The sequence below is a fragment of the Suillus fuscotomentosus genome (genome assembly GCF_016647785.1).
Source record: "Suillus fuscotomentosus strain FC203 chromosome Unknown F5891scaffold_2, whole genome shotgun sequence".
Lineage (NCBI taxonomy): Eukaryota > Fungi > Basidiomycota > Agaricomycetes > Boletales > Suillaceae > Suillus > Suillus fuscotomentosus.
The window spans coordinates 1,114,078-1,137,193 of NW_024539514.1; the positions used below are offsets into that span (position 1 = coordinate 1,114,078).

The 23,116-nt window shown below is 47.8% G+C and overlaps 9 protein-coding genes across 9 annotated transcripts; 3 read left to right on the forward strand and 6 right to left on the reverse strand.

Annotated features, from left to right (window-relative positions):
* Positions 1 to 263: 263 nt before the first annotated feature.
* F5891DRAFT_216402 (uncharacterized protein) lies at positions 264 to 2,529 on the forward strand. The gene is made up of 2 exons (XM_041370940.1): positions 264 to 431; positions 487 to 2,529. Exon 2 carries the CDS (start codon positions 595 to 597, stop codon positions 2,443 to 2,445), a length of 1,851 nt encoding a protein of 616 aa, XP_041233416.1. The 5' UTR covers positions 264 to 431; positions 487 to 594; the 3' UTR covers positions 2,446 to 2,529.
* Positions 2,530 to 3,380: 851 nt separating this feature from the next.
* Positions 3,381 to 3,637, reverse strand: F5891DRAFT_939099 (uncharacterized protein; the record flags this gene model as incomplete). The annotated part of the gene is made up of 2 exons (XM_041374212.1): positions 3,381 to 3,539; positions 3,572 to 3,637. Coding segments are annotated over 2 exons (225 nt in total), but the record flags the coding sequence as incomplete, so codon positions are not given.
* Positions 3,638 to 4,560: 923 nt separating this feature from the next.
* Positions 4,561 to 6,150, forward strand: F5891DRAFT_1180865 (uncharacterized protein; the record flags this gene model as incomplete). The annotated part of the gene is made up of 2 exons (XM_041365989.1): positions 4,561 to 4,876; positions 5,129 to 6,150. 2 exons carry the CDS (start codon positions 4,561 to 4,563, stop codon positions 6,148 to 6,150), a joined length of 1,338 nt encoding a protein of 445 aa, XP_041233418.1.
* A 365-nt stretch (positions 6,151 to 6,515) lies between these two features.
* Positions 6,516 to 8,061, reverse strand: F5891DRAFT_1220308 (NIF-domain-containing protein; the record flags this gene model as incomplete). Its single annotated transcript, XM_041369400.1, has 5 exons — positions 6,516 to 6,722; positions 6,776 to 6,874; positions 6,948 to 7,097; positions 7,150 to 7,245; positions 7,306 to 8,061. 5 exons carry the CDS (start codon positions 8,059 to 8,061, stop codon positions 6,516 to 6,518), a joined length of 1,308 nt encoding a protein of 435 aa, XP_041233419.1.
* Positions 8,062 to 9,504: 1,443 nt separating this feature from the next.
* Positions 9,505 to 10,387, forward strand: F5891DRAFT_997379 (uncharacterized protein). The gene is made up of 2 exons (XM_041378433.1): positions 9,505 to 9,911; positions 9,974 to 10,387. The coding sequence occupies exons 1-2, from the start codon at positions 9,841 to 9,843 to the stop codon at positions 10,131 to 10,133; spliced, it is 231 nt and encodes a 76-aa protein (XP_041233420.1). The 5' UTR covers positions 9,505 to 9,840; the 3' UTR covers positions 10,134 to 10,387.
* On the reverse strand, positions 10,388 to 12,341 carry F5891DRAFT_997380 (uncharacterized protein). Its single transcript, XM_041378434.1, has 10 exons — positions 12,201 to 12,341; positions 12,049 to 12,144; positions 11,920 to 11,999; positions 11,769 to 11,863; positions 11,580 to 11,703; positions 11,384 to 11,526; positions 11,290 to 11,334; positions 10,942 to 11,218; positions 10,605 to 10,886; positions 10,388 to 10,550 (listed from the first exon to the last, which is right to left on the reverse strand). Exons 1-10 carry the CDS (start codon positions 12,316 to 12,318, stop codon positions 10,536 to 10,538), a joined length of 1,275 nt encoding a protein of 424 aa, XP_041233421.1. The 5' UTR covers positions 12,319 to 12,341; the 3' UTR covers positions 10,388 to 10,535.
* Positions 12,342 to 12,655: 314 nt separating this feature from the next.
* Positions 12,656 to 14,253, reverse strand: F5891DRAFT_1180868 (putative serine esterase-domain-containing protein; the record flags this gene model as incomplete). The annotated part of the gene is made up of 6 exons (XM_041365990.1): positions 12,656 to 13,168; positions 13,220 to 13,376; positions 13,425 to 13,511; positions 13,562 to 13,837; positions 13,889 to 13,992; positions 14,050 to 14,253. 6 exons carry the CDS (start codon positions 14,251 to 14,253, stop codon positions 12,656 to 12,658), a joined length of 1,341 nt encoding a protein of 446 aa, XP_041233422.1.
* An 892-nt stretch (positions 14,254 to 15,145) lies between these two features.
* On the reverse strand, positions 15,146 to 17,842 carry F5891DRAFT_1124665 (P-loop containing nucleoside triphosphate hydrolase protein; the record flags this gene model as incomplete). The annotated part of the gene is made up of 13 exons (XM_041363906.1): positions 15,146 to 15,254; positions 15,306 to 15,402; positions 15,463 to 15,590; positions 15,620 to 15,909; positions 15,960 to 16,139; positions 16,184 to 16,265; positions 16,318 to 16,580; positions 16,629 to 16,759; positions 16,812 to 16,946; positions 16,985 to 17,137; positions 17,215 to 17,443; positions 17,494 to 17,518; positions 17,571 to 17,842. The coding sequence occupies 13 exons, from the start codon at positions 17,840 to 17,842 to the stop codon at positions 15,146 to 15,148; spliced, it is 2,094 nt and encodes a 697-aa protein (XP_041233423.1).
* Positions 17,843 to 18,440: 598 nt separating this feature from the next.
* F5891DRAFT_997399 (heme peroxidase) lies at positions 18,441 to 22,765 on the reverse strand. The gene is made up of 20 exons (XM_041378435.1): positions 22,632 to 22,765; positions 22,491 to 22,583; positions 22,404 to 22,442; positions 22,297 to 22,353; positions 22,165 to 22,246; positions 21,901 to 22,112; positions 21,677 to 21,847; positions 21,510 to 21,626; positions 21,308 to 21,460; positions 20,987 to 21,261; positions 20,860 to 20,934; positions 20,669 to 20,808; positions 20,470 to 20,619; positions 20,003 to 20,420; positions 19,721 to 19,946; positions 19,568 to 19,653; positions 19,228 to 19,508; positions 19,050 to 19,175; positions 18,883 to 19,001; positions 18,441 to 18,827 (listed from the first exon to the last, which is right to left on the reverse strand). The coding sequence occupies exons 1-20, from the start codon at positions 22,680 to 22,682 to the stop codon at positions 18,528 to 18,530; spliced, it is 3,171 nt and encodes a 1,056-aa protein (XP_041233424.1). The 5' UTR covers positions 22,683 to 22,765; the 3' UTR covers positions 18,441 to 18,527.
* Positions 22,766 to 23,116: the final 351 nt, after the last annotated feature.

Genomic DNA, 23,116 nt, shown 5'->3' on the forward strand with positions numbered 1-23,116 from the left:
TCATTACCACGCACATAGAGATTGACCACCAGAAGCCTACCTTATGATCGTATATGTACCTATACTTAGGAGTGCACTGGAAGTGTGCTCGATAGTACTGCTGAGTTGTCAGTCTCGCCTAAACAAACCTTGTAGTCGTTCAGAATGCTCAGTTTCAGTGCAACCTGCTATCTTTGCCTTCAAGATCTCAGGAATACTTAATAAACAATCATGTACGTTAGCGTACATCGCCACCGCCGTTAGCTAATAGTAGCTACGGTAGTGGCCAATTAGTCACCACCATACCTAGTCCCTGGGATTGTCTGTAGCTAGTCGCTCTTTCCAATACCTAAGACCGATCTCTGAGTCTAGACTCTAAAACTTCAGAAATCAACTGTCCCCTGCCAACTGACCAACCACCTGGTGGTTCAGGTAGTCTTAATACTCTAGCAGTACGTGCCCGATTAAGATTTCAACTTCTCGTTTCAAAACTGATGTCCACTTCAGAACCATCCACCTACGATATGAGTTTTTCTTGTCCAGAAGTAACCGAATGGGAGTCCAGTACGTGCCTGGCAGTTGCAAGCTTTGAAGACTTTAAACGTTTCAAAACTAATGTTCACTTCAGAACCACTCACCCGCGATGTAACACTTTCCTGTCCAAAAATAATCACAAACAGTCTTACCCTACCATCGAAAGCACAAATAGAGATTGACGATGAACTCGCGACACTTAAAGAGATGATGCGATCTCTTCGAACCCGCCGAAACAGTCTCTCCCCAATATCCTCCATACCTCCAGAGATCCTTGGCGTCATCTTCGTCCATCATGTTCAGCAGACCCAGTTAGTTTATGCTCCTGATGCCCCTGCTGTTCTTTCATGGCTCAAAATCGGACATGTTTGTCGCCATTGGCGTGAAGTTGCTCTTGGGACACCGGAATTATGGGCTACTCCGTTCCTTATTTCCTTACAAGCCACGGAAGAAATGCTCTCGAGGTCCAAAATGGCTTCCTTGAAACTGAAAACCGGTCGGCGATTTTATATGGACTGCGTCCAAAAGACATTGATGCATATAGAGCGATTGCAAGAGGTCTCTCTCCCATTTTTCAGTAACATCTTCGGTAGTAGCACGACGCATTGCTGTATACAGAAATTCCTCGACAGATTATCATCTTGTTCCGCTCCCAAACTACAATCTCTTTGTTTGGAAGCAGGGATTAAACAAACACCACGGATAGCAATCCCGATTTCTTTCCCCGCACCCAACCTTCGCAGCCTTCAAATCAAGAACTGTGATATATCATGGACATCTTCCGTCCTTACAGGACTCACTGTCCTTGGTATCAAAAAATTATCACCGGAATGTCTTCCGACTCTGGACGAGTTGATCTCTGTGCTCCGTCGTATGCCTGCTCTGCACACTCTCGAGTTAGAAGATGCTCTCCCGACTCTTCCTCCTCAAACGATATCGCTCCCTCGCGCACCTCGCTTCATGAATATTCGACTTTCTCACTTAAGACAGTTACATTTGGCGGCGAAGATGTTGGAGGTGGCCAACGTGCTAGCTCGGATTGAATTACAGGAATCGACAACAGAAATTCGACTTGTATGCGAGGGCTTTTCAGGAAATCCAAATCGTCAATGGAATTTGAGCCGTCCCATCATATCTCGCGCCTTGAAAAGTTGCTTCAAAGCCAGTCCAGATAAGTCTCGACAAGTCCCGCGTTCCATCCAACTACATAGCACTACTACCAGTTGCATTCGTTTGCACTCTAGTACGGCCCGGAACCCTTCGTCGTGGGCGGGGCCAAAGTTTGGGATAGATCCGGATTCGCTGGCGGAGCACTCTGTTACTCTCGAATTTGACTTCCCGGATGAAATGAGGAGAACAATCCTTTGTGACTTACAAAGGATTGTTCCTCTTGGGAATATCGAGGCTATGTACTTCCACTTTTTCTTCCCTTGTTGGGATGGTTTCTGGACTGATGTTCTTGGCCACGGCGCTACTCGTAATCTTGCATACATGCACATGCACGGACCACGCCAAGCTCTTGAACAACTCCTTAAATCCCTACGTTCACGGAAGCACAGTGTATCGCGGCACGTAAACAGGCGTTCACAACAAAGACCCATTTTTGCCCCAGCACTCTCCCATCTCGTCCTTTACGGCCTAGAGTTTAGCTCTTCCGTCTGGAACGGGATTCGGCCCTCTGATCTCCTTGACGTGCTCATTGATCGCGTCAACGAAGGTCAGGGATTGGACCACCTTGAGTTTATTTCAACCACGGGTATACTCGCCCGCGACGTGCAGTTGTTGCGAGAGGTGGTGGCCGATGTGAGCTGGGATGAATACGAAAGTTCCATAGGAGAAGACTTCGACCTGGACGATGACTCATATGACAGTAATTATTTTGATCCCATTCATAATTACGATTTCGACAGTGACTACGGATATTCCTCCTAAAATAATTCTGTCGAGTACTAACTATGCTCAAATAAAGGCCAGAATTCCAATGATGCTGGGTTCATTGCGCGCTTGTAATAGTCAATTCTGTAGTCCGTTGTCTGTCGTGCAGTAGGGGGGCGGAGTCCTCAGTCCTTTGGGATTAAACAATTAAGCATCAAGAGACTTTTGCTAGGTTTTGGCGTTGCCGATTTTTACCTCGCTCCGTTGCACGTGGTGTTATGAATTCCTTTTTACTAATGTTTTCGATTCGGCCGATGGGCCACAGGCGGAGGTGCGTGTGCTAGTTCTCCAAGGTGTGAACGTTAAAAAGGAAAAGGGTATTTTTATTTTCGAGCCAATATCATTGTATCCCCTAATCACCAAAATGGCTGACAGTTTCAGATGATATGTATCCCGACACACAACTGTGGTTCTGGAAAACGTAGTATTTTCGCAATATGATGAAGGTGAAGAGAATAATTTGACTGAGTAACAATAATACCATGACTCTTGACCTATCGTTGTGACACAGTCTTGATAAGGGCTCTGAGTGTCCCTCCTTCCCGTAACGCTATGCGGTCTGCCTTGTCTTCACCAATTGTTGCATATACGACTAGCTGTGCAACCACTTAGCTCTGTAGTACAATGATCATATCCATCTTTCACAGATTGCAGTGCAAACGACTCACCAACTCCACTATGGACGACCACAATCAGCCTTTGAGGAAGCGATCAGATCGAATCATTTAATTTTAACACCGCAGTAGTTCTCACCGAATAACGAACCACGTTATCCGTTCCATTGCATTGCTGTTCAAATGATCATGTGTGGCATCGAGCTGAAGACAAAAACAAAAAACAATCAGCTACTTCTCAAGCCAAATGGCAACGAAACACCCACAAATTAGCTCGCCATTCCGAGTTTCTCGTTCAGTGTACGCGTTCATCAATTTCTATATATTCTCGTGCAGCCCTCCCAGACTTGCCTGCTGTGGTGTCAATACATTCCTAGGGGATGAAAGCACAAAACAGGCAACAGAGTGGTGTCGTGCGAGAAGCGTAGACTGGGCGATGCCCTGCGCAACGGACAGTTTGAGCAGATGGGAAGGCGACTTGAAAGTTACGGTGTTTTAGTAGGGCTCACAAGATACGGTTTGAAAAACTCACTGAAGAAATCATGATATACGCGAGGGTATGGAATCGTTGGGTCGTGCTAGATGAGAAGCAGTAGAGGTTATAGGATAATGTCATTACTCAATCTCCTAGTCATTTTCTTTCATTGATCGTTTCAAAATGCCTGCATTACTGATGTCTTCGACAATAGCCCGTTCTTGTCCTTCATCTACTCCCAAGAAAACAGCAATACCATAAGCAAAGAAGACCACTTCCGCGATACGCTCTTCTTCTTTCACCTTGACTTGCCCGTGACTCTGGCTCTCTGCCCTATTCCAAGTCCTGACTTCTCTCGTTTGCACCGTGCTATTCACCTTCAAACTCTATTTCCCCTTCAACCTCAGATTCCGCATGGCATCCAGATGTCATATATCGGTTCGAAGTCCCTGGTACGTGAGTCTTCCTGGGATAAAATATGAACCTGATTCACCAAGGCGTTTCTGGAGACTTGGCTTCCTTGACAGGGGTGCGGAGGAACAGATACTGGTGTTAGGCCCAGGAAGGAGCGGCAGGGATACATCAATATGAGACCAGTCAGGGCAAATTACATGATGTGTGAGGTTGATGCTGAGCGCTGAGCACTGAGGCTTCAAGCATTCGCGGTATTGCAAAACTTATCAACAACTTGAATCCCGAGATATGCCGAAATGCTTGCATTAGCAAAGATTGAAAAATGTAGCGGACAGCATAGTTGGAACTACTATGCTAAGTTACATAATTATGACAGGCTTCAAGATCCTAACAATTTAGAACTCCTACCCAATCACAATTGTGATCTTATTCTAGCAGCTGTACGTGCCAACTCGAAACTTCAAACGTTACAACTGATTCTCGTTCGTTGTTCCCTAAGCTGTAGAATCTACGCACTGCAAATTTCTTTGCTTGCAAACTAATAGTAGCCGCCACAGAGACTCCTGCCTTAAACTCGAGAGCTCAAACCGAGACTGACTTGAGGAGAGAATGCGAGCTCTTTGGACACGCCAAAATAGGTTCTCTCCTATATCCTCGATTCCCCCAGAGATCCTTGGTGCCATTTTCGTTCATCATGCTCAGCAGATGCGGTCACTTTATTCTCCTGATACCCCCGCATTTTTGTCATGGCTTATTGTCGGACACATTTGTCGCCACTGGCGCGAGGTTGCTCTCGGGACTCCGGAGTTATGGGCTACTCCGTTTTTAAATTCCTCACAGGCTACGGAGGAGATGCTCCTGAGATCCAAAATGGCTCCGTTGAACTTGAGAACCGGCCTGCGATATTGTGTGGTGTCCGTCCAAAGTGCGTTGGTGCACATAGAGCGTTTGCAAGAGGTCTCTCTCTCATTCTTTAATGGTGATATAAGGCGCTGTATCATGGAATTCCTTGACAATGTATCATCTCGTTCCGCTCCCAAACTACGATCGCTTTCTTTGAGACAAGGATATGCGCAAACACCACGGATAGCAATCCCGCCTTCTTTCCCCGCACCCAACCTCCGCAGCCTCTAAATCAGGAACTTTGATATATCATGGACATCTTCTGTCCTTACAGGACTCACTGTCCTTGGTATCAAAGAATTATCACCGGAATGCCTTCCGACTCTGGACGAGTTGATCTCTGTGCTCCGTTGTATGCCTGCTCTGCACACTCTCGAGTTAGAAGATGCTCTCCCGACTCTTCCCCCCCAAACGACGTCACTCCCTTGCACACCTCGTGCCCTGAATGTTCAACTTCCTCACTTGAAACGATTACTCTTGGCGGCGAAAATTTTGGAAGTGGCCAACGTGTTGGCTCGCGTCGAGTTACCTGATTCGACAATGTTGGAAGTTCAACTCAGATGCAGCGCATTTTCGTCTATGAATCCGAATCAAGAATGGAATTTGAGCCTCCCCATTATCTCTCGGGCCTTGGAAAGTTGCTTCAAAGCCACTCCGGCCAAGTCTCGCCGAGTTCCGCGTACCCTGCGACTACACACCTTCACTTACAACATGCTTGTGCAATATAGCACAGTCTGGAACCCCTCGTGGGTTCCTGATTATTTTCCCGATTCGCAGTGGACGGTCGTTCTTTACTTCGACTCTGAAATAAGTACGGCAATACTTAGTGACCTGTGGCGCCTCGTCCCTTTCAATAATCTCGAGGCCTTGTACATCGAAGGTTTTTTCACTTGCTGGGATGGTTTTTGGACTGATTTTCTTGGCCACGGCGCTGCTCGCAATCTTGCAAATATATACTTGCAAGGAACACGCAGGCTTTTTGAAGATCTTTTCACATCCCTGCGCTCACAGAGGCACAGTTTAGCGCGGTCTGCAGTCGGGTGTTCACAACAAGGACAAATTTTTGCTCCAGCACTCTCCCATCTCGCCCTTGACAGCGTGGAGTTCGACACCTCGTTTTGGTCTTTTAGGCGGGTCTCTGACCTCTTCGACGTGCTCGTCGATCGTGCCAACGAAGGTCGGGGACTAGACCACCTGACAATCACTAGATGTACGGGTATCACTACCCATGACGTGCGGTTGTTACGAGAAGTGGTAGCCAACCTTGACTGGGATGAAGATGATGCCACCGGTTAAGATTTCTACGATGATAGCGACCTCGTACGTAGAGTAGGTGAAACAGACGGGTACGATTGAGCCGTTCAGAAGTTATCCTTTCTTCGCTTTCGCACGACTATGATGCCTCCCACGCGAATTACGCTCGCTTTGAACACTGACAAACATGTGTTTGTACTGTATACGTTCGGTACGCAATGTTTTTAGTATAACAATGGGGTGTTTATTTCTCGTACTTGCTACGTATGACAATGTATTCTCAACTCTGCATGTACACATCTATTCATACATTGTCATATCTCATCATTAAATCATAAAACGTTTGAACATCAGCGTCCCATAAATACGACCAGCACACCCCAGGTCTACAATATATAAACCAGGTGTTACAAAATCGTGGTCAACGCGCTTCGCACATCTTTCGTGTCGCTGAGATCTGCAAGAAGGGGGCAGATGTCTATCAGTTCGGTATCGTGAGGATCGTTGAACCATGAGGATATAGGCACGGCATTGTTGGGGTGGAAGATATATGATGCCGGTGAATTGTCGATGATGATGGTATCTGCCATGGGACGTCCGAGCTGCGACAGGTCCTGAAGATAAGGATGATCAGATACGGAATCTTATCTGCAGGGAGCAAACGAACCTTTACATAGTTTCCTCTATAACGGAAACAACTTTCCCGGAAGAGCCTATGCGAAACAGCATTGTAGATATCGAGATGGTCCATCACCGGATCTGCATACTAAATGAGACGAAACAAGGAAAAGAAAGCCATCAGTTGAATTTTATGACCCGGCCACCTGTAATGAACGCACGGAACCCAGACTTGCGGTGTACACTACTACTTCATACAGCTCACCCATCTGTCGAAGAAACTCGTCTACTCCTGGTCGCTTCTGTACATACATGTTGTGCCATTGATGCTCGATTTGGACAGGAACGACAAAGTCTGGATCTGGTACGGGCTGACAGCGAGGTACGTCAAAAGCAGGTATAAAATCGGAGTGAAAGATATACCATGAAGTTACTATGGACGAGGGTCTCGTCCAGGTCAAGCACTAGACACTTCTTGCCAACATGTTTAGGCGCGATGGGTGGGAGAAGTGGCCATGGCTTTCCCGTCCTGTAAATTCCAAGTCAGAAATATATCTATTGGACTACGGATCCACTCACAGAGCCCAAGGGGATGCCTGCACCCCCATTCCTGATCAGCATTTCATCTTCCTCGCTTAACTCATCAAACGGAACATCATCCGACTCGTTACCATGTTCGGACGGGCGACTTGCAGAGGTCTTTAATACTTGACCAGGAACAGAAGAACCTGGCGGTTGTACGGCCCTACTGGTAGCGCCCGCAGTCTCTAGCAAGTCCTTAGGAGGTACAGCAGGTTGACCTGAGGATGCGACTGGAACTACCGATGCGACTGGTGCTTTTTCAGAAAATTGCTTCCCAGCATTGTCCGCGGTCTTGTGAGCCAGTAGAGTAGGACCCGACCCAGCGCTTGCCCCACCATCGACGTCGATGTCATGAGCTCGGGAATCGACTCCGACGCAGCAGAAGAGCTTGCGAAAGAACGTGGCCAAGAAGCTCTCTTTGGGTTTCTTGACACGTTTGATCTCAGAAGACTCCACAAATGAAGAGTGATCTTTAGATTGAGAGCGACACCGGAGACTGCTGCGCCTGGAATGAGTTTGCGAAAGGAGTGTGGATGTGCCTGCGGATTCTTCACGCTTTTCAAGTGCCGGAGATGCAGTAGATGATGAAGAAGTATATGCAGCACCGCCTACATTCTCTTTGGAAGAAATAGAGGGACGAACGCGTGGTGGGACCTGCCGGTCAATGGCATGTGGCGTCCTCGATAATGAATCCTTCGAAGGTGCGGACGCAGCAGCATTTTTGTAAGCTGTAGATTGAGTATCTGATGGCATGATGATTACAGTCCTGGTATCTATCAGGAGAGCGTCGTCGAACGAGAGGTCCTCAACAAATGACAAGCAGGATGAGTGAGAGCAGTAAGCTTGAAGGGAGGTATTGAAGTACTGCGATTGTGAACAGTCGATATAAAAAGGGGAGAGTTGATGCAGGGACCTACTAGTACTAAGACAACTTGAAGGCCGTGGTCCAACCGCAACCTGCCTACAGCGTTGCCTCCCGTTAAGCAGCACTTGCGGCCGTCAACCTAAGCGTCAATTAATTGCGGCCGCGCGGAAACAACAAGGCAGCGCCAAAAAACGTTACATATTGCGTTCTGTCAGCCGTAATGTGAATCCGAACCAGGTACGGCATCTTGGATGCAGTGACCCATCATATCTGTCGATGATCACTAGCTCGACAGATGCGACTGAGATAACAAGTACAAGTAGGATGAGAGGATTGCAGTCATTTTCAAATTGCACTACATGAATTGATAGGAGGATGATTCTACTACATAAAGTGACCAATCTTTGGTACTAACCGTCACCTACATCACAGCTTACCTGCCGAGTCCGACAACACCCATATGCATAAATCTTGAAGCAATCAAAGTAGGGGAACTGCGAACCATCAAATGTCCGAACTGCTTTGCACATGAGAAATTTTCTGATTTCACATCGAGGTAATTCCAGGAACTGGAGCAACAAGCTGGCTGAACACGAACTTGATCCGACTCATTCTTCTTTAGGGGTTAGGCGGCCTTCATAGCGGTCGAGGTCAAGGCAAGGCAGTGCGTCACCTCATCAAAACCGATCGGCCCTGGCAGGTGGATGCAGATAAGAAACTATGCGCCGTCCTTTACGATGGTCAAGGATAACCTGAAGCTGTATTCGGGTTATTGCTACGGTTGAACATCCACACTCACTACTAGCAGGTATCAATCGAACATCTAACAGCGACCTTCTGTGCATTGCGTGACGGAGAATCTGGAACTCAAGAAACAGACAGCTCCACTTCGAGCTTGCCTAGAACAAGAAAAAAACGTGTTATCTTGCTGAGATGGAGCTGGTGTTCCCTATCGCGAACATGATGCGGATGATGACATAGGGTCCCAGCCCCGACACCAGTTAAACCCGGTCGTCCGCGTTCATAACACGACACACCCTCGGTGAACGTCCGCGGTACATCTAGACCGGCGGCATAAAATTGAAATCCACCGAGTGAGACGAACAAATTGGTTGCTTTGGAAATCATTTCATTTGTGAGTAGGGGATGATTGTCGTTCGATCGTGCAATGAACATGAACGAACCTGCTAAACGTGCCTGAGCGTGGAAATAACATGCGTGGTCCCTGCTGTGAGTGAGGGGCTGTGGTGGTATTGGACAAACCAGCAAACAATGAGCTTCATCCAGAAAAGGCAACCGTTGTTGTCGGCTTTTGTTCTTGAACTTATACTTTTTGTGGTGCCAGCAGTAAGTTTGGGTGTCAGGACAATGTACATCTTTTGTCTCCGCGTAACTTTCACAACCATAACAAGCGCATTCTGTGGAAATTATCTGCGGGTGGTAGTATAAGAACCTTACCTTAACCATGAGTGCCTCGACCCTCGCTGCTTCGACACCTCCCCCCTATCTAGTGTCATCACAATCAGTGCAACAAAACTCTACATTCCGGCCCATCGTTCTGGACATCTGCCAGGGACGGCTATTCGTGATTTTCATTCCCTTTCTCATTACATTACCTCCTCCCAACATACCTGCCATTCACAATTTCACACGTCGCAGTATCCAACATGGCTAGTCTCGCCGTTCCCCAACATGCATACCTCACTTCCGAGCCCTGGATCGTTGAATCTAAACCGATGTGAGGACCGTCTACACCGCCCAAAAGTTTTTACTGATCTTTTCTTGCCTCGATCGTAATAGGAGAAAGACACGCATCTCGTGTGGTAAATATATCGAACGCCAGGTCGTTCGTGCATGGAAGCGCGTTACTGGTGTTACTCGGAAACATCAACGTGCTTCTTTCCTTCCCAAGGATTTCATCCTTGTCACTTCTCACCGCCGCAGCGTGAGGTTGACTTGAATACTAGTTCCGAGAGGAGGCAGCTGTGTTGTCACAACTATTCACAGGCGGCGCACACATGGACAGCAGAGAGATCGGGCTTCTGAATCGCACACATTCATTTTTCTATCTGGGACATTATATCATTATTTGACGTGGAAATATAGTATTCACCGGCACTCTAGGTTGTATAACAATACTTATGCTACCTTTTTCTTAATAATTAATCCAGTATATCCATTGAAATAGACAGAGAAGTTACGGTTTAGATCCCAAAGCATGAAACTAGTGTGATTTGGGTATCAACATGGTATTTGCTGTCCTAAGCTAGTAGTACATATCATGAAGTCGTTAAATTTACATGTGATTTCTCGTCAAGTCAAACCCGTGGCCTAGACCAAGCAACTGAAAATTAACTTACTACTACAGCGGCATCAACTAGAATGTGAATTGTAAGCGTGCAAGTAAATGAACATCAATCGAAAAACCTACCCCGCGTGCAAGCCGGGTTATTTGTTCCACACCACTCTGCAAACGTGACACCTCATTCTTGAGGTGACCAACTTCTTGCAGCAAGTTGGCCTTTTCAACTGCATCCGTTTCAGCGCGACCTTTGAGTTCGGTAATGGTGTTGTGGGCATTGCGGAGATCTTCGAGGATGCCTAAGCATCGCTCTTGTGATGCTTGGGTGTTCCCGTTTGCCGCATCAAGAGCATTTCCTGCGGCAGTCAGGGATCTCTGCAGATCTGTGACTTGTGTTTGTAGCGAAGATATCTGAGCATCTCATCGCTTAAACTTTACTACGGAATGGAACACCGAAACCACCTACCTCCGGGAGGAACATGCGAGATGACGATCGGAACCCGCCAATGAACCCTGAAAAATATCCAATAGCAAGAGAAATGGAGCCGAAGGGCGAGCCAGACGTTTGAAGGTTCTGCCTATCAGAATGGCTATGCGCATCATTACCAGAAGACGTGACCTCGGTAAATGATGCTGTGGATGTGAGTGTAGGTGGTGACGCAACCACTGGTCGCCGAGGCAATGACTCGGGTGTGGGGAGTCCAATATTTCTATTACTGTGGCTATAGCTCAGCGTGCGAGCACTGCAGTCAAATATCAGTACACTGGCAGTGTATGACTCGGAGCTAGCGAAGTCTTTATGAATTGTACTCACGGTGTGAAGGGAACAACCCGAGTGTCATGGAATTCTTCGGACTGCCTGTATACAATAAATACAATGCACGATAATATATAAGATGCTTACTGACATTAAGTCCATCGAATCATCATCTTCGTCAACTTTGTCGTCCGCGACAGTATTTGCCTGGCAATTAGCACCATCTCTTTCTTGACTTAAAGAGGATACCAAATCTTGATATTTTCTGGAATATTGGAAAGCACATCTAGCTGCCTCTCGTAATACGCGCGTCAGGACCAAGCACAGAGGATGTCCTGCTCGCTTACCTGGAGCAGAGTCGGAGTTCGATCCTTTCCAAACACCTTGGTTGCAAGCGACATATATGCGCGGTATTTTTCCCGAGCTGATAATGTTCCATATCCGTCCAGGACTTCTTGAAAGCCGCGATAACTGTAGCAGAGCAGAACAGGACAACATGAGTTCATATCTTCGATTAACCATATGCTAGCACTTGCATGTCGTAGAAGCTAGACTGAATTTCTATTTGTTGAACCACATTCCGCTGACGGCCATTATGGGCAAAGGTCAAGTCGATGTGCCCATGCTCCCACTGTGAAAGTATGACGTATGAATATAAGTCTCACACTACATCGTGTGATGTCTTACGAAGAATGAGAGCACCCGCCGCAAGTGGCCATGCTGGCAAGAGCCTACTTTCAAGTCAGCAGCGCTTGCACGACGTTTCACTGGATCACAGTGAGACGGGCGAAAAGGATCAGAAATCAACAGACGAACTCGTAGTCTTTAATTCCTCAAGAGATACACTCAATGTATCTGCGGGACCAAGATTACGATTTTCATCGCAAATGAATAACAAAGCGGTGCAGACAGCTAGTATATCGCAGACGTTCACAGCATATCAGAGTCGAAGTAAAAATGCCACTTGCCGTGATATTGCGCAAGTTTGCGACTAGCGCTGATTTTATCAAGCTTTAGACGGCCTTCGGGCGTGTGCGCTGTCGTGGAGACGTCGAGGTATGTGCTCCCGCGTCGAATGGCGGGCATATTGGGCAAACGAGATTCCAGGATAATAGTCGACTGAAGGACATTGGGTAGTCGCGTAGATTATAAGCCTTTGTAAAACAAAGACTGAAGAAATCGCACGCAACCGATCTGAAAGCCCTTTCATGATCGATGATCGCTATGCGACGACTCGCTTAAGCTTTATTGTTGGGGTTCGACAGAGAGACACGAGATCACAAAATTAAAAGCCTCCGAATGACAAACATGCTGTGCCCCCACCGATCATATGCAAAGCGTCAATCTATTAGGTCGATATGTAATACTGTCTCTGTGAATGTTCTAGTTGTAAGTAAAAAGTACAACCAAAACACAATAAAAGCTACAGCTCAAAGTGATCCGCCCAGTGTCGTAACACGCCCTCGCCCTCTAAATGGTGCTTAAACATCTTGGGATCACGACAGACTATCACTGCGTGAGAATTGCGTACACCTTCAAAGAAAGTTCGCTCTTTTTTCAACTGTGGTATATTGTTGAGATTCTCTATGCACTGAAGTTGACCAGGTGTCAACAAAGGTTGGTATGGAGGGGGCTTTGATTGTGATTTCTTTTGTTGCCCCTTCGTAGGCTTGGTGGAGCTGGCTTTATCGGCAGGGTCAGTACCAGATATCCGCGACGTAGCGATGGGAGTGCCAGCAGGGTCATCATATAAATCAACTGCGGCGCTTTCGAGCTCGCTCTCCAATTTGCCGATAATATGAACAAGTCTTTCTCTGGTTGACTGCGCTTCAAGATTCCTTAGTCGACCACGAGACTGGTGTGATTGAAATGATAGGCGGATGAGAGCAAGGCAGATGAATGTCGGGAAGAGAATTGGTAGGAGGGCATAGACGGCCTATATCGTTGCTGTGAGATGAGGCAGTGAGTTCAGAGGATATTTGCATACCAAGTTTAGAGGGAACTCGGCTTGAAATCGTGGAGGTAATGGCACGCGCATGTTACGGATACTCTCATACCAACGCTGTGGTTCTTTCGTGGTTGCAGATGATAAGGGAACCGCAGAGTAAGATTTGATGACATGCTTGTACTCCTCGTGGAAATCACTAAAATACAGTTAGAATCAACGCTTGCAACACGAACCAGGCAATTACATTTTGATACCATTCTTCTCGTAATCGCCAAAGGGGTCTTCTGCACTGATGCCAGAAGTGACGTATGGTACAGTCAAGTCATTGATGCTAGGGTCATAGTCAGGGATAGCAGACAAATGCGGCATGTTTGAACTTACGCATTGGCATAAATTCTAATATTAGGAAATAATATCAATGCTTGATAGAAAATGCGATCAGGGTCAGCAAGGACCTCTACCAGTGGCCTTCCTCGTGGTGACCATTTGTCGACACAAAAGAACTGCTCGCCTGAACGGGAAAGAAGCTTCGGTCCCAGAAATGCGGATATCGAAGAGAATGTCGAAGGAAATCTAGGTATGCCAATGTGTGGGGTAGCTAAAGTGTTGAAATTGACGGGTTGCACTGTCTCGAAAAACTTCGACTGGTGAAGGACACTAGGCTTGCTCTTTAGGTCATCCACAAGAGCAAGGACTTGTCACACGCACCCAATGACATAACGAGCAACCAGGCCGCCAAGACTGTAACCGGTGACGGAGAAGCGAGTCACCTTCCGACCTTCCTTCTCTAGGTCCGCGGTTTTCTGTCGAATCTGGGTTTATGCGCGTTGAGAATCCTCAGGTTTGTTAACGATAATGAATAGAAATACCTCTTCAGCCACTCTTTCACCTCCCCAGTCAATTCCGTCATACGTGGATTCATCCTTATTGGTTTCAGCGACAAGAACCTCAAGCTTAACGTCACCATCCTCGACTTCACCCTTCACCTCGCGGATGATTTTATTCACGTGAGCAAGATGAGAGGGATTTCCCCACATTCCGTGGATCAAGACAAGTAGATGGACGTCTGACATGGTGGAATGGTTGGTAATGATGAGACGATGCGGGTTTGGCAGATGATATACAGCAAGAGATTAATACAGTAAGACGGGAAGCACGGGAAGTTATAAATACGTGGAGTAGTGAACCTCATGCCATGCGATATGTAGCTTCCACGCCGTGGGTGTCAAGACCGCGTTACCGGCCGGCAGCTGGGTACTGCGCGTCGATGCTGACGCACACATGCCACTTGTTATGTAACACAATGGGTCGGCATCGGCAATTGAACGACACTCGAGTTGGACGAAAGCCTTGCACATTTCCAGACTCGAGAGGGTCAAGCTAAGGTTTCAACTGGTTAATCGCGGTGAATATCAAGGTTCTGACCGGTCTGGGTAGAAGTCTGGGCAAGCTTTAGGTCTACTAGACTACTCACTGGGTACACTTCGGCAGGCTCGACAAATTCAAGCGGAGTTAGCCACACGCAGCCTAAGCATTGCTGCCCGCCACGGAGAATGCTATTTAAGGTGTCGGGTGCGATGAGGACCTTGACAGAGACAGTACTATTTAACTGCCCTAAGCGGATCTATTGTCAACGCGTCGCAACAAGCAACCTGAGCTCGATTCAATCACGCTGAGGTACCAATCCACCTTGATCTCAAAAGGCTGCGGACGACCGAGGCTGGCAACTTGTGTGCACCACTCAGCACTGCAAAGCTGACATGGTTAATTAGCCATTCTGAAGTAGTAACAACAACAGCACATGTCTGGGACCCTGGGACCCTGGCAGTTCACATTGAAATCTAGTAGTAAACGGATTCTCATTCGCATCACTATACCATCACTTACGTGACTGAAATTTGGCATATGCATGAGAATTGAACAGTACAGAATAATTTGGGGTCTTGTTGCGGTCTCGGTATCTGGTTATTGAATGAAAGATTTCGCTTGAAGGTTCCAAATACGAGCATACTCTCCCCCTTTCTTCATGAGTTCATCATGCGTTCCTTTTTCCTGGACAGTTTCGTCGATGTACCTGCAGTGACCACGTCAGCAAGCATCGGTGTTCGAGCAGACGGAAACTCACAAAATGAGGTTCGCATATCGGGTGAGATTTCCAAACCGGTGAGTGGAAAATATCATGGTCTTGTTACCCCTCAACTTCCGTAGACGCTCGAAGAGACCTATTTCCATCAGTCATAACTACATCCAAATTGGCATCTCGAAGAAACAAGAGAGCTCACCATGTTCGGCCGTAGGATCCAGAGAGGCACTCGGCTCGTCGAATAACAGCATGCCAGCAGAAGACTCAGTTTCAGAGACCAACGAGCGCATGAATGTGCGGGAGCTATTTGAATAGTCCATATCGAGACTGAGAAGTCAAGGTATGGTAACACGTACATTGCAAGGCGCTGGGCCTGCCCGCGGCTGATTTGAATGCCTGGAGCTCCGGTGGTATGAACACCGCCAACGACATTCCGTGGCGAGGAGTCAACGGGATGCCCGAAAAGCGTCGTAGTACCTTCAGGAAGGTCTCCATGGTAATTATACACGAGGCAGTCGAGATAGGTATCAAATCCACGAGGGAGCTCATCGATGAAGTCTTCTGCGTCGCCGAGACGGGCGGCTTCGTGAACCTTGTCATCCTCACGTGCAAGGGCGGGGTTGCCAAGCCCAATATTCTCGCGCATCTGCGTGTGCGTTAAATATATCGCTTCCGGGATGCACCAGTATGGCTTACGGAGAGGGGGAATTGCGAATAGTCTTGGAAGAGGATGGACATAGCAGCACGGAGGTCAGCAAGTTTCAAGGTTTTGATGTCACGGTCGTCGATAAGGATGGTGCCCTCCGTTGGGTCGTAGATGCGGGAGATCAGGTTCAAGATCGTACTCTTTCCAGAGCCGTTCACGCCAACAACGACCTGTTATCGTGATTAGAGAGCACCACAGAAGTGGATGAACTTACGCATAGCTGACCAGCCTCGATCTTGAATGATACATTCCGCAGAGCACACCTGTCTCGACCAGGGTACTGGAATGAAACATTCCTGAGATACACGCATTAGAAATGATTTTATGAATTAACGAATACCAATCAACCTAAACTCAATACAAATGCCATTTGCGAGAGACTGTTGGTTCTCGGGGAACGGTTCCGTGCCATCCACAACCTTATTCCGTATGTTCTCCATATTATACACCTTGCGTGTTATGGACAATTGAGTCGCAAGACCGGCTAACATGCTAGATGTCGAGAAATCTGTGCTGCTGAATGGATCAAAGACTTGCTTGATCAATATGAGTGATGCCAAGGAGAGGGGAGTGGTCATTGGATTTTTCACTACGCGCAAGGCGAAGACAATCTAATTGATTTAATCGGCTTTGTCAACTCTGAGATTAACTTCACGTACCTGAGGTAACACATGCATTATTTCTCGGATGATGAACGTGATACTCAGACAGTCCTTGAAAGAACGAAATCGGTTCAGCTCTGGGAATTCAACCGCATCGTGACCGATGCGCTGAGATGCTTCGCGAAATCCTGGTCTCGATCAAGTCAGCATAAGATTGTCCGGTAAGGCGCGTCGACATACGTGCACTAATGTGTTCGCTGAAGTTGCCTGCGACAAACTCTCGACGGTGTGAGGGGTCAGTAATGAGTTCCTTCAGACCTTGCATGCAAATAAAATTCTCGTTGGTCGTTGTCGCGGCCCAAACTACGTATCTGGCTTAAACAAAGGCTCAGAAGCATCAGCTGTTGACATACCTAAGGATCCGACCACTGCTTTTCCCGTGCTGTCCCAGGGCAATAAGTATTGCAAAAAACTGAGAACCACGAGAAGTAGACCATCCTGTTGTTCCCACATGACTGTACTCAGAACCAAAAGGCAAGAGAGCAGACGAAGAAGTATGATTGCGACTGTCCGTCAACATCTCGATAGTGCCCCAAATTGACGAAGTATACCAATGAGCCAAGCCAACGCTGAGATCGTGCACTGCGTGCGAGGAGCTGATAAAGAGTTTGAAATGCGGGCAGGTCGAGGCGGACAGCTGAGAGAAGCATGCGTTCATTGTAGAATTGTTTGATGTACAAGCTCAGACGAGGCATCATGCAGTCTCGGGAGTATTTGAGAAAGCGCATAGCAACCGCGCATATGACATGTGCTGCCGCAAAATGCACGAGCACCGTTGTGTCCACAGTACGTGCCTCCATTACGCCCTCTACCTAGTGCGAAATAAGTTGGCAGTGGCAGATGAAAGTGAAAGGGACATTACAAGGCGGAGTAATTGTCCAGAGTACCTGCGCAACGACGTTATGGAATGTATAGGAAAATCGCATCGTTATGACGTACCACAGAGAAACAGCGGGTATGAGGGAAGCTAAAACTTCTACTACAAAGTATGCGGGGAGAAGGATGGAGCATCGTTTGATGCTGAGTACATCCTTGAGCATGCGAACTAGAAGTGGAACACTGTAGATTATCGGGGTATATGTCTGCAATATCGATGAGATTCGTTTGCATGCCAGTGTTTGGCGTTCCTCGTAGAGATCCCATATACCGATGCGGGTATGCTTGAAACGACGAGTGTCCTTGTGGTCGAATTCTCCTGCGTGTGCATTCATCTGTCTCTCTGTCCTGATGGTGAAAGAATACTAAGTGGGCTAGAGTTGGAGAAGTCATCTGTAAGCCAAGAGACCGTGGCGGCGGCTACTGGCAGGCGCCAGGTAAATCCCGAACACTGTCTCGCGAGCAAAATCCAGTTAGATCGTACGTACGTCCTCAAAGCTTGGGAAAGCCAACAATATTACTGTAATATTGTCAAAGCCGCCGAATGTTGGCTGGTCGATCATGCACGCCGCTGCTCGTATGCGTAATGAACCTCGCATAGGTTAGTAGCTTGGAATAGCCGCCCCAGAGATTGGCTAAACCATCACAATAAGAACTATATATAATAACGAACATGTGGACTTTCTGATCAAACGTTAACTTGAACATTGGAACGTATTTCAAATTACTAAGCAGTCTTGGAAGGCTGGACTCCGGACGCACCATAGCCTATTGTCCAGACGGGCTGATCACCAGTCTAGATTACGGAACCTTTGCGTGGTCACGCGCACGGGTCATATAATATTCCAGAATTTCCAATGTAACCCGTGTACATCACGATATCTTCTCATCGGTTTTCTGATCGTCCAACGTCCATCAATCACACCATAGACATAAAGCTAAAGCAATGCATGGTATTGTCTTATTACAAGAGGGTTTTTGTAGATGAAGCTAAAGATCCAGTCATGACATAATATCACCTCACTTGGCACCATCATAATTCACAATCATAGAAGTCGGCCACGGGCTCTGCAGCATCTTCTCATTCAAATACGCATAATGCAGCACCGGAATGGCCGAATCCGGGAACCGCGTAAGTTTGCCAGACTGGCCAGGCCCTCGGCGCACGTTCTCGAGCGATGCGACCGCCCGGAGGACTTCAGCCAGTATCGTGGATGCTAGTTCGTCACCTAAGACTTTGAAGCACCCGTCATTTTGGAGGTAGCGTTCACGTGGTGTGCGGGCGGCATTTAGGATGTGAGGGCTAGGGAACGCGTCTTCCTGTTGGGTTGGGTTGTATGAGAGGGGATTTGGCGGTTTTGGACGGTTCACTTACGTTCATGTTTGCACTGGCGATGTGTAGGAAGAGGCGTTCACCTTTCCTGACGTTCAGCGACTCGATAGATTCGTCTTGCTTCGCGACACGGTAGACACCAGCAAATGGTGGGTCGATTCCTAGTCCTCCGTTAGAAGATATGCCATGAGCCAGAACGAAACACATACTGAGAGCCTCGGTAATGAAGGCAGTCAAACTACCAACGTTCTTGACATCCATTTTCTTATCCGCCGCGACCGTGACTTCTGAATCATACTCCTTGTGAAGGAGCAGATTGACGACATTTGTCAACGCTACAGTCCCATTAGCCTCGTTCATGAACACACAAACAACTGAATGACATACCAAGAGACATTTCAACAGTAGCCCCGACCAAAAACGCCAGAATCGAGTTCACGACATGCTCCGTCGAGCAACCAAACTCAAACAAGCGCTTCACGATCTCACTGTGGCTCTTCTTCTTCCCAAAAAGACTAGACACTGTGCCAATCAACCCAGCAAATGGCAACTTGCTCCCAGCGCTCCCAAGAGCGGTCTTGATCAGATGCGTCAGCTCCTGCACGTGCTCCTTCACCCTCTGCCTTATCGGCATATAGTACGCTGGCTCCACTTCAAGGAAGATGAATCTTCAAAGCACAAATGATCAGTGATCACCAGGGAAATGAGAAAGGCATGCAAGACTAACTGGTAAATCTCTCCAAGCATGTCAAACAACTGAGACTCGGTGTATACACCATGAGGATGCTGTTTCGTCTTGAGCGGGATACCAGCCTGCAATACGATCGCAAATCAAAGCAGGTCAACATCCCGCATCGTCCTCTAAAGTTAATAGACGCACAATTTCCGTAGCAGCCCAATGCAACGGCACATACTTCAACACATCCCTCACGATGTTAACACCACGCGTGTTCGACCCGATCAATGTGAACGAATGCAGCTCGATGAGCTCCTTCGTCTTGTTGTTGAAGTACGTCCCGATCGCACTGATCGCTTCTGGAGAGGGAGCGAGTGCTCTAATGAACTGCTTCTGCTCTTCAACGCCGTCTGCAGATGCCGTAAAGAACCTATTTATCCTATCCTGTTAGTGCTGATCCAAACCCAAGCGGGAATGTGTACACACCCTTTGCCTTTCAGGACCTCTGCTGCGCGTTCGACATACTCGGGTACGTATTTATCAGTGCTTCGCAGTACCTGGCCAACCTCCACGTAACCATTAACAGTAGTAGCAGGCTCGCTCGGCTTCGGCCTGGCAGCATCATACCCATCAACCTTGCCAAGGTTCTTCAGATAACCCTCCATCGCATCGGGGTGAACGAGAGGGAACCAAGTGTAGACACTGTCTTTGCTGTAATGGTTGGGCAGCGTGCGCAGGAAAAGACGGCCGAGAGTGGACCCGAACCCATATGCGTCAGGGTCACGCTGGCAATCAGCGAAACCCCAGGCAGTCAAGTTGTAAGGCGTGAAGTCCTGCGTGTAGAAGCGGTCACCACGCGTTAGGGCAAATGCATCGGAGAGAATGGCACGGGAGATGGTGTACCCTGCGAGACGTAAGTATTCACGAATATAGGTTGATTGAAAGGGTCTTGCCTGGGCAGAGACCTGCACCCTCAATGAGAGGCTTGGTCTCCTCGGCTTGGAGACCAACGTACAACTCCAAGTTGTCGATGTGACCATAGAGCTTCTCAGCAGCGTCAGCAACGTCGTGGTTGGGGTTCCATTCCCGGAAACTGGTGTACGCTGCGATGCACTAAGCACCCTTAAGAGATGTCGGGACAACGCCACTCACTCTTCAAGCCAAGGAACTTCCTAAAGTCATTCAGCGAGCAAACGCCCCATGCCCGATTAGCCTCGATACCCATGATCTCGTGGAGACGCATGACTGCAGGCGTGTTACGAGCACCAAAGCTGGAAGCACGATGGGCGGTCCTGAGATAATACGTCAATACTAGTGCGAGATAAGATAAGATGGTCACTGACGCGCCCTGGAGTAAATTCGCAAGATCAGAATCTTTGAACGCTCCCTTGTTAGGACCTTCTTTCTCGCGCTGAAGACTGCATGGGGATGTGAGGAGTAGGACCAGCTGTAGGTTTCAAGATCACTCACGTATCGAATGTCCATTCCTGAAGATCTGGCTCGCTCTTAAAGAGGGTAGCTTCTTTGGTATAAAAGTCCCTCAACGTGATATCCTCAACATTCTTGCCAGGGAACAGCGCCCCCAGCTGGCCACTGATCCACTGCTCGTCCTCAACTGAGGTGGTGGCGTGCCATCTGTACAGACAGTTGAATTCGACACTGCAAGCATTACCACGGCCACGCTCGAAGACCGAGTGATCTTCATTACGAATTTCATCAAACGGTTCCAAACTCCAGCTGGATCCCTTTTCGGACAAGGCCGAGGATAGCCGAGAAGTAGTCAGAGAAGACGACGGCTGCGAACCATGCACAGTTGCATAGACGGGCGATCTGGAATATCTCTTCGTCTTGCTTGTTGAGCTGTGCATGACTGAGGTGACGATGGTGAGAAGGGTCTTTCCAGGTACCGCGTTCATTGATTTCGAGTAAACGACGTGCAATGTACTGGATCGAATAGGTTGAGTTAATGATCGTGAGAATGCGGGGAACATACGTTGTGATTTCTGCTGAACAAGACCAAGAGGACACAAACTGCAGGAGGAAGGAAAAGGAGACGATCTTCTGCGAATACATCTGGGTGAAGTAAACCGCGGCCGTCCTTGTTCCTGACCTAAATAGATGACATAAGGTTTGGATGGATGAGGTTAAAGTGAAACTAACCTTGTCCTGAGTTTCTTGGTCGTTTCCGTACAAGGGTGCAAGATCAACGTAACCCGACGTCATGTTTATGTGTTGCCTGCCTGGAGTATGGTCTGAGCGGAATACACTATGAATGACAAGTGCTGCAAAGGAGAACATGAGGGCGGATAGACCCTGGGGATGCGGGGTAAACTGGAAAAGAAGGTTTGTGAGGGATTGAGGGAGATGTAGTGGGAGATACGTACCTTTTCTCTGCGTAGGAGAGTATCAAAGACGAGACCGGCATCGGGCATTTGGTTGCGTGGTAATGGGTTTGCTCCTTGAACAGACCGTGCATAAGGAGTACCAGCTTTTCCAAGGTTTGGAGCATCAGGGTTGTTACTTGAACCATCAGCAGCTCGGAACTGATACTCGGGCCCAATATAAGTAGCAGGGGGGTGTGCGAGGTCATTGTACACTATGATAGAGTTAGGGTTTACTGGGGAACGAAGGAATGACTGGATACTCACGGGTCTTGATGGTGAAAGTGCGAGCCATACTAGAAATCTTTCCTGAAGGGTGATTCGCCATGAATGACAATAAATGTTCCAACTTGGGAGATGATGAATGAGTAGTTGTGTGCTATTGGTGAGTAGACTCACGAGCATCTTGCGGTCATCAACTGCATCTGCATGGGTGATAGCATCAAGCGCTGCCGACTATAAGGAAATGTTAGATGACATGGAGGAAGCTGAGGTAGGCGACTAACGAGGGCAGACTCGTTAATTTCTTCAAGGGGTCGTTTCATCTAAGACAAGGTGAGTTGTTGTGTGGATACCTGAAAAGGTTAACATACGAGGTCCTTGATGTGTGCCAATGCCTTGCTTGTGTTGGCGTCGCTCGACGAGGGACTGACATCAGCAAGTGTGGTCGGTAATGTTGAACCATTCTGAACAACATGTAAGTGTTACTCTAGATGACAAGGTGAGAAGCTTACTGCCTGGCTCTTGGTAGAGAAGCGGCTAGAGAGAGCTCTGTTAAGGGTCATGGTGAATGAAGGCCTGGATGTTGGGACGAGCGTCTGGCATTTTATAGTCGGAGACTGGTACCGTCCGAATGCGAGTTCGTGTTTGAGCCGAATAGCGTGTGTCCGAAATCAATCATTGAGGCCAAATTTGTATTGCTTCTTTACGGGATTTGATACAAGCGAAGCCGTACCGGCGTTTGAAAGATAACTCATTTTAGAGCAAAACGGGCTAGAATCGGTACGCGGAGTCCGTTCAACTAGCGACCGTTTCATTTACCCTGAATAGTCTGGGACCCCGAATGGACCAGGACGACGTCCATTCTGAAGCTTGATTAAGCGTCTCACATAGAACGTATTTTTATTCCATGAGAACAAATCATACGGATATACTAGCACGAGTACTCGGGCGCGATGATAATAAACACTTAAGCGCGTGCATCGACGCGAGTGCAGAC

Coding starts and splice junctions, on each gene's coding strand:
- F5891DRAFT_997399 (XM_041378435.1), bottom strand. CDS start 22,682: ATGACCCTTAACAGAGCTCTCTCTAGCCGCTTCTCTACCAAGAGCCAG. Junction 20,935..20,986: donor CAGGAATGGACATTCGATAC/GTGAGTGATCTT, acceptor ATCCCCATGCAG/TCTTCAGCGCGAGAAAGAAG. Junction 19,947..20,002: donor GAGGTCCTGAAAGGCAAAGG/GTGTGTACACAT, acceptor TAGGATAAATAG/GTTCTTTACGGCATCTGCAG.
- F5891DRAFT_997379 (XM_041378433.1), top strand. CDS start 9,841: ATGGCTAGTCTCGCCGTTCCCCAACATGCATACCTCACTTCCGAGCCC. Junction 9,912..9,973: donor ATCGTTGAATCTAAACCGAT/GTGAGGACCGTC, acceptor CGATCGTAATAG/GAGAAAGACACGCATCTCGT.
- F5891DRAFT_216402 (XM_041370940.1), top strand. CDS start 595: ATGTTCACTTCAGAACCACTCACCCGCGATGTAACACTTTCCTGTCCA.
- F5891DRAFT_997380 (XM_041378434.1), bottom strand. CDS start 12,318: ATGCCCGCCATTCGACGCGGGAGCACATACCTCGACGTCTCCACGACA. Junction 11,864..11,919: donor GGCGGGTGCTCTCATTCTTC/GTAAGACATCAC, acceptor ATACTTTCACAG/TGGGAGCATGGGCACATCGA. Junction 11,704..11,768: donor CAGTCTAGCTTCTACGACAT/GCAAGTGCTAGC, acceptor GCTCTGCTACAG/TTATCGCGGCTTTCAAGAAG.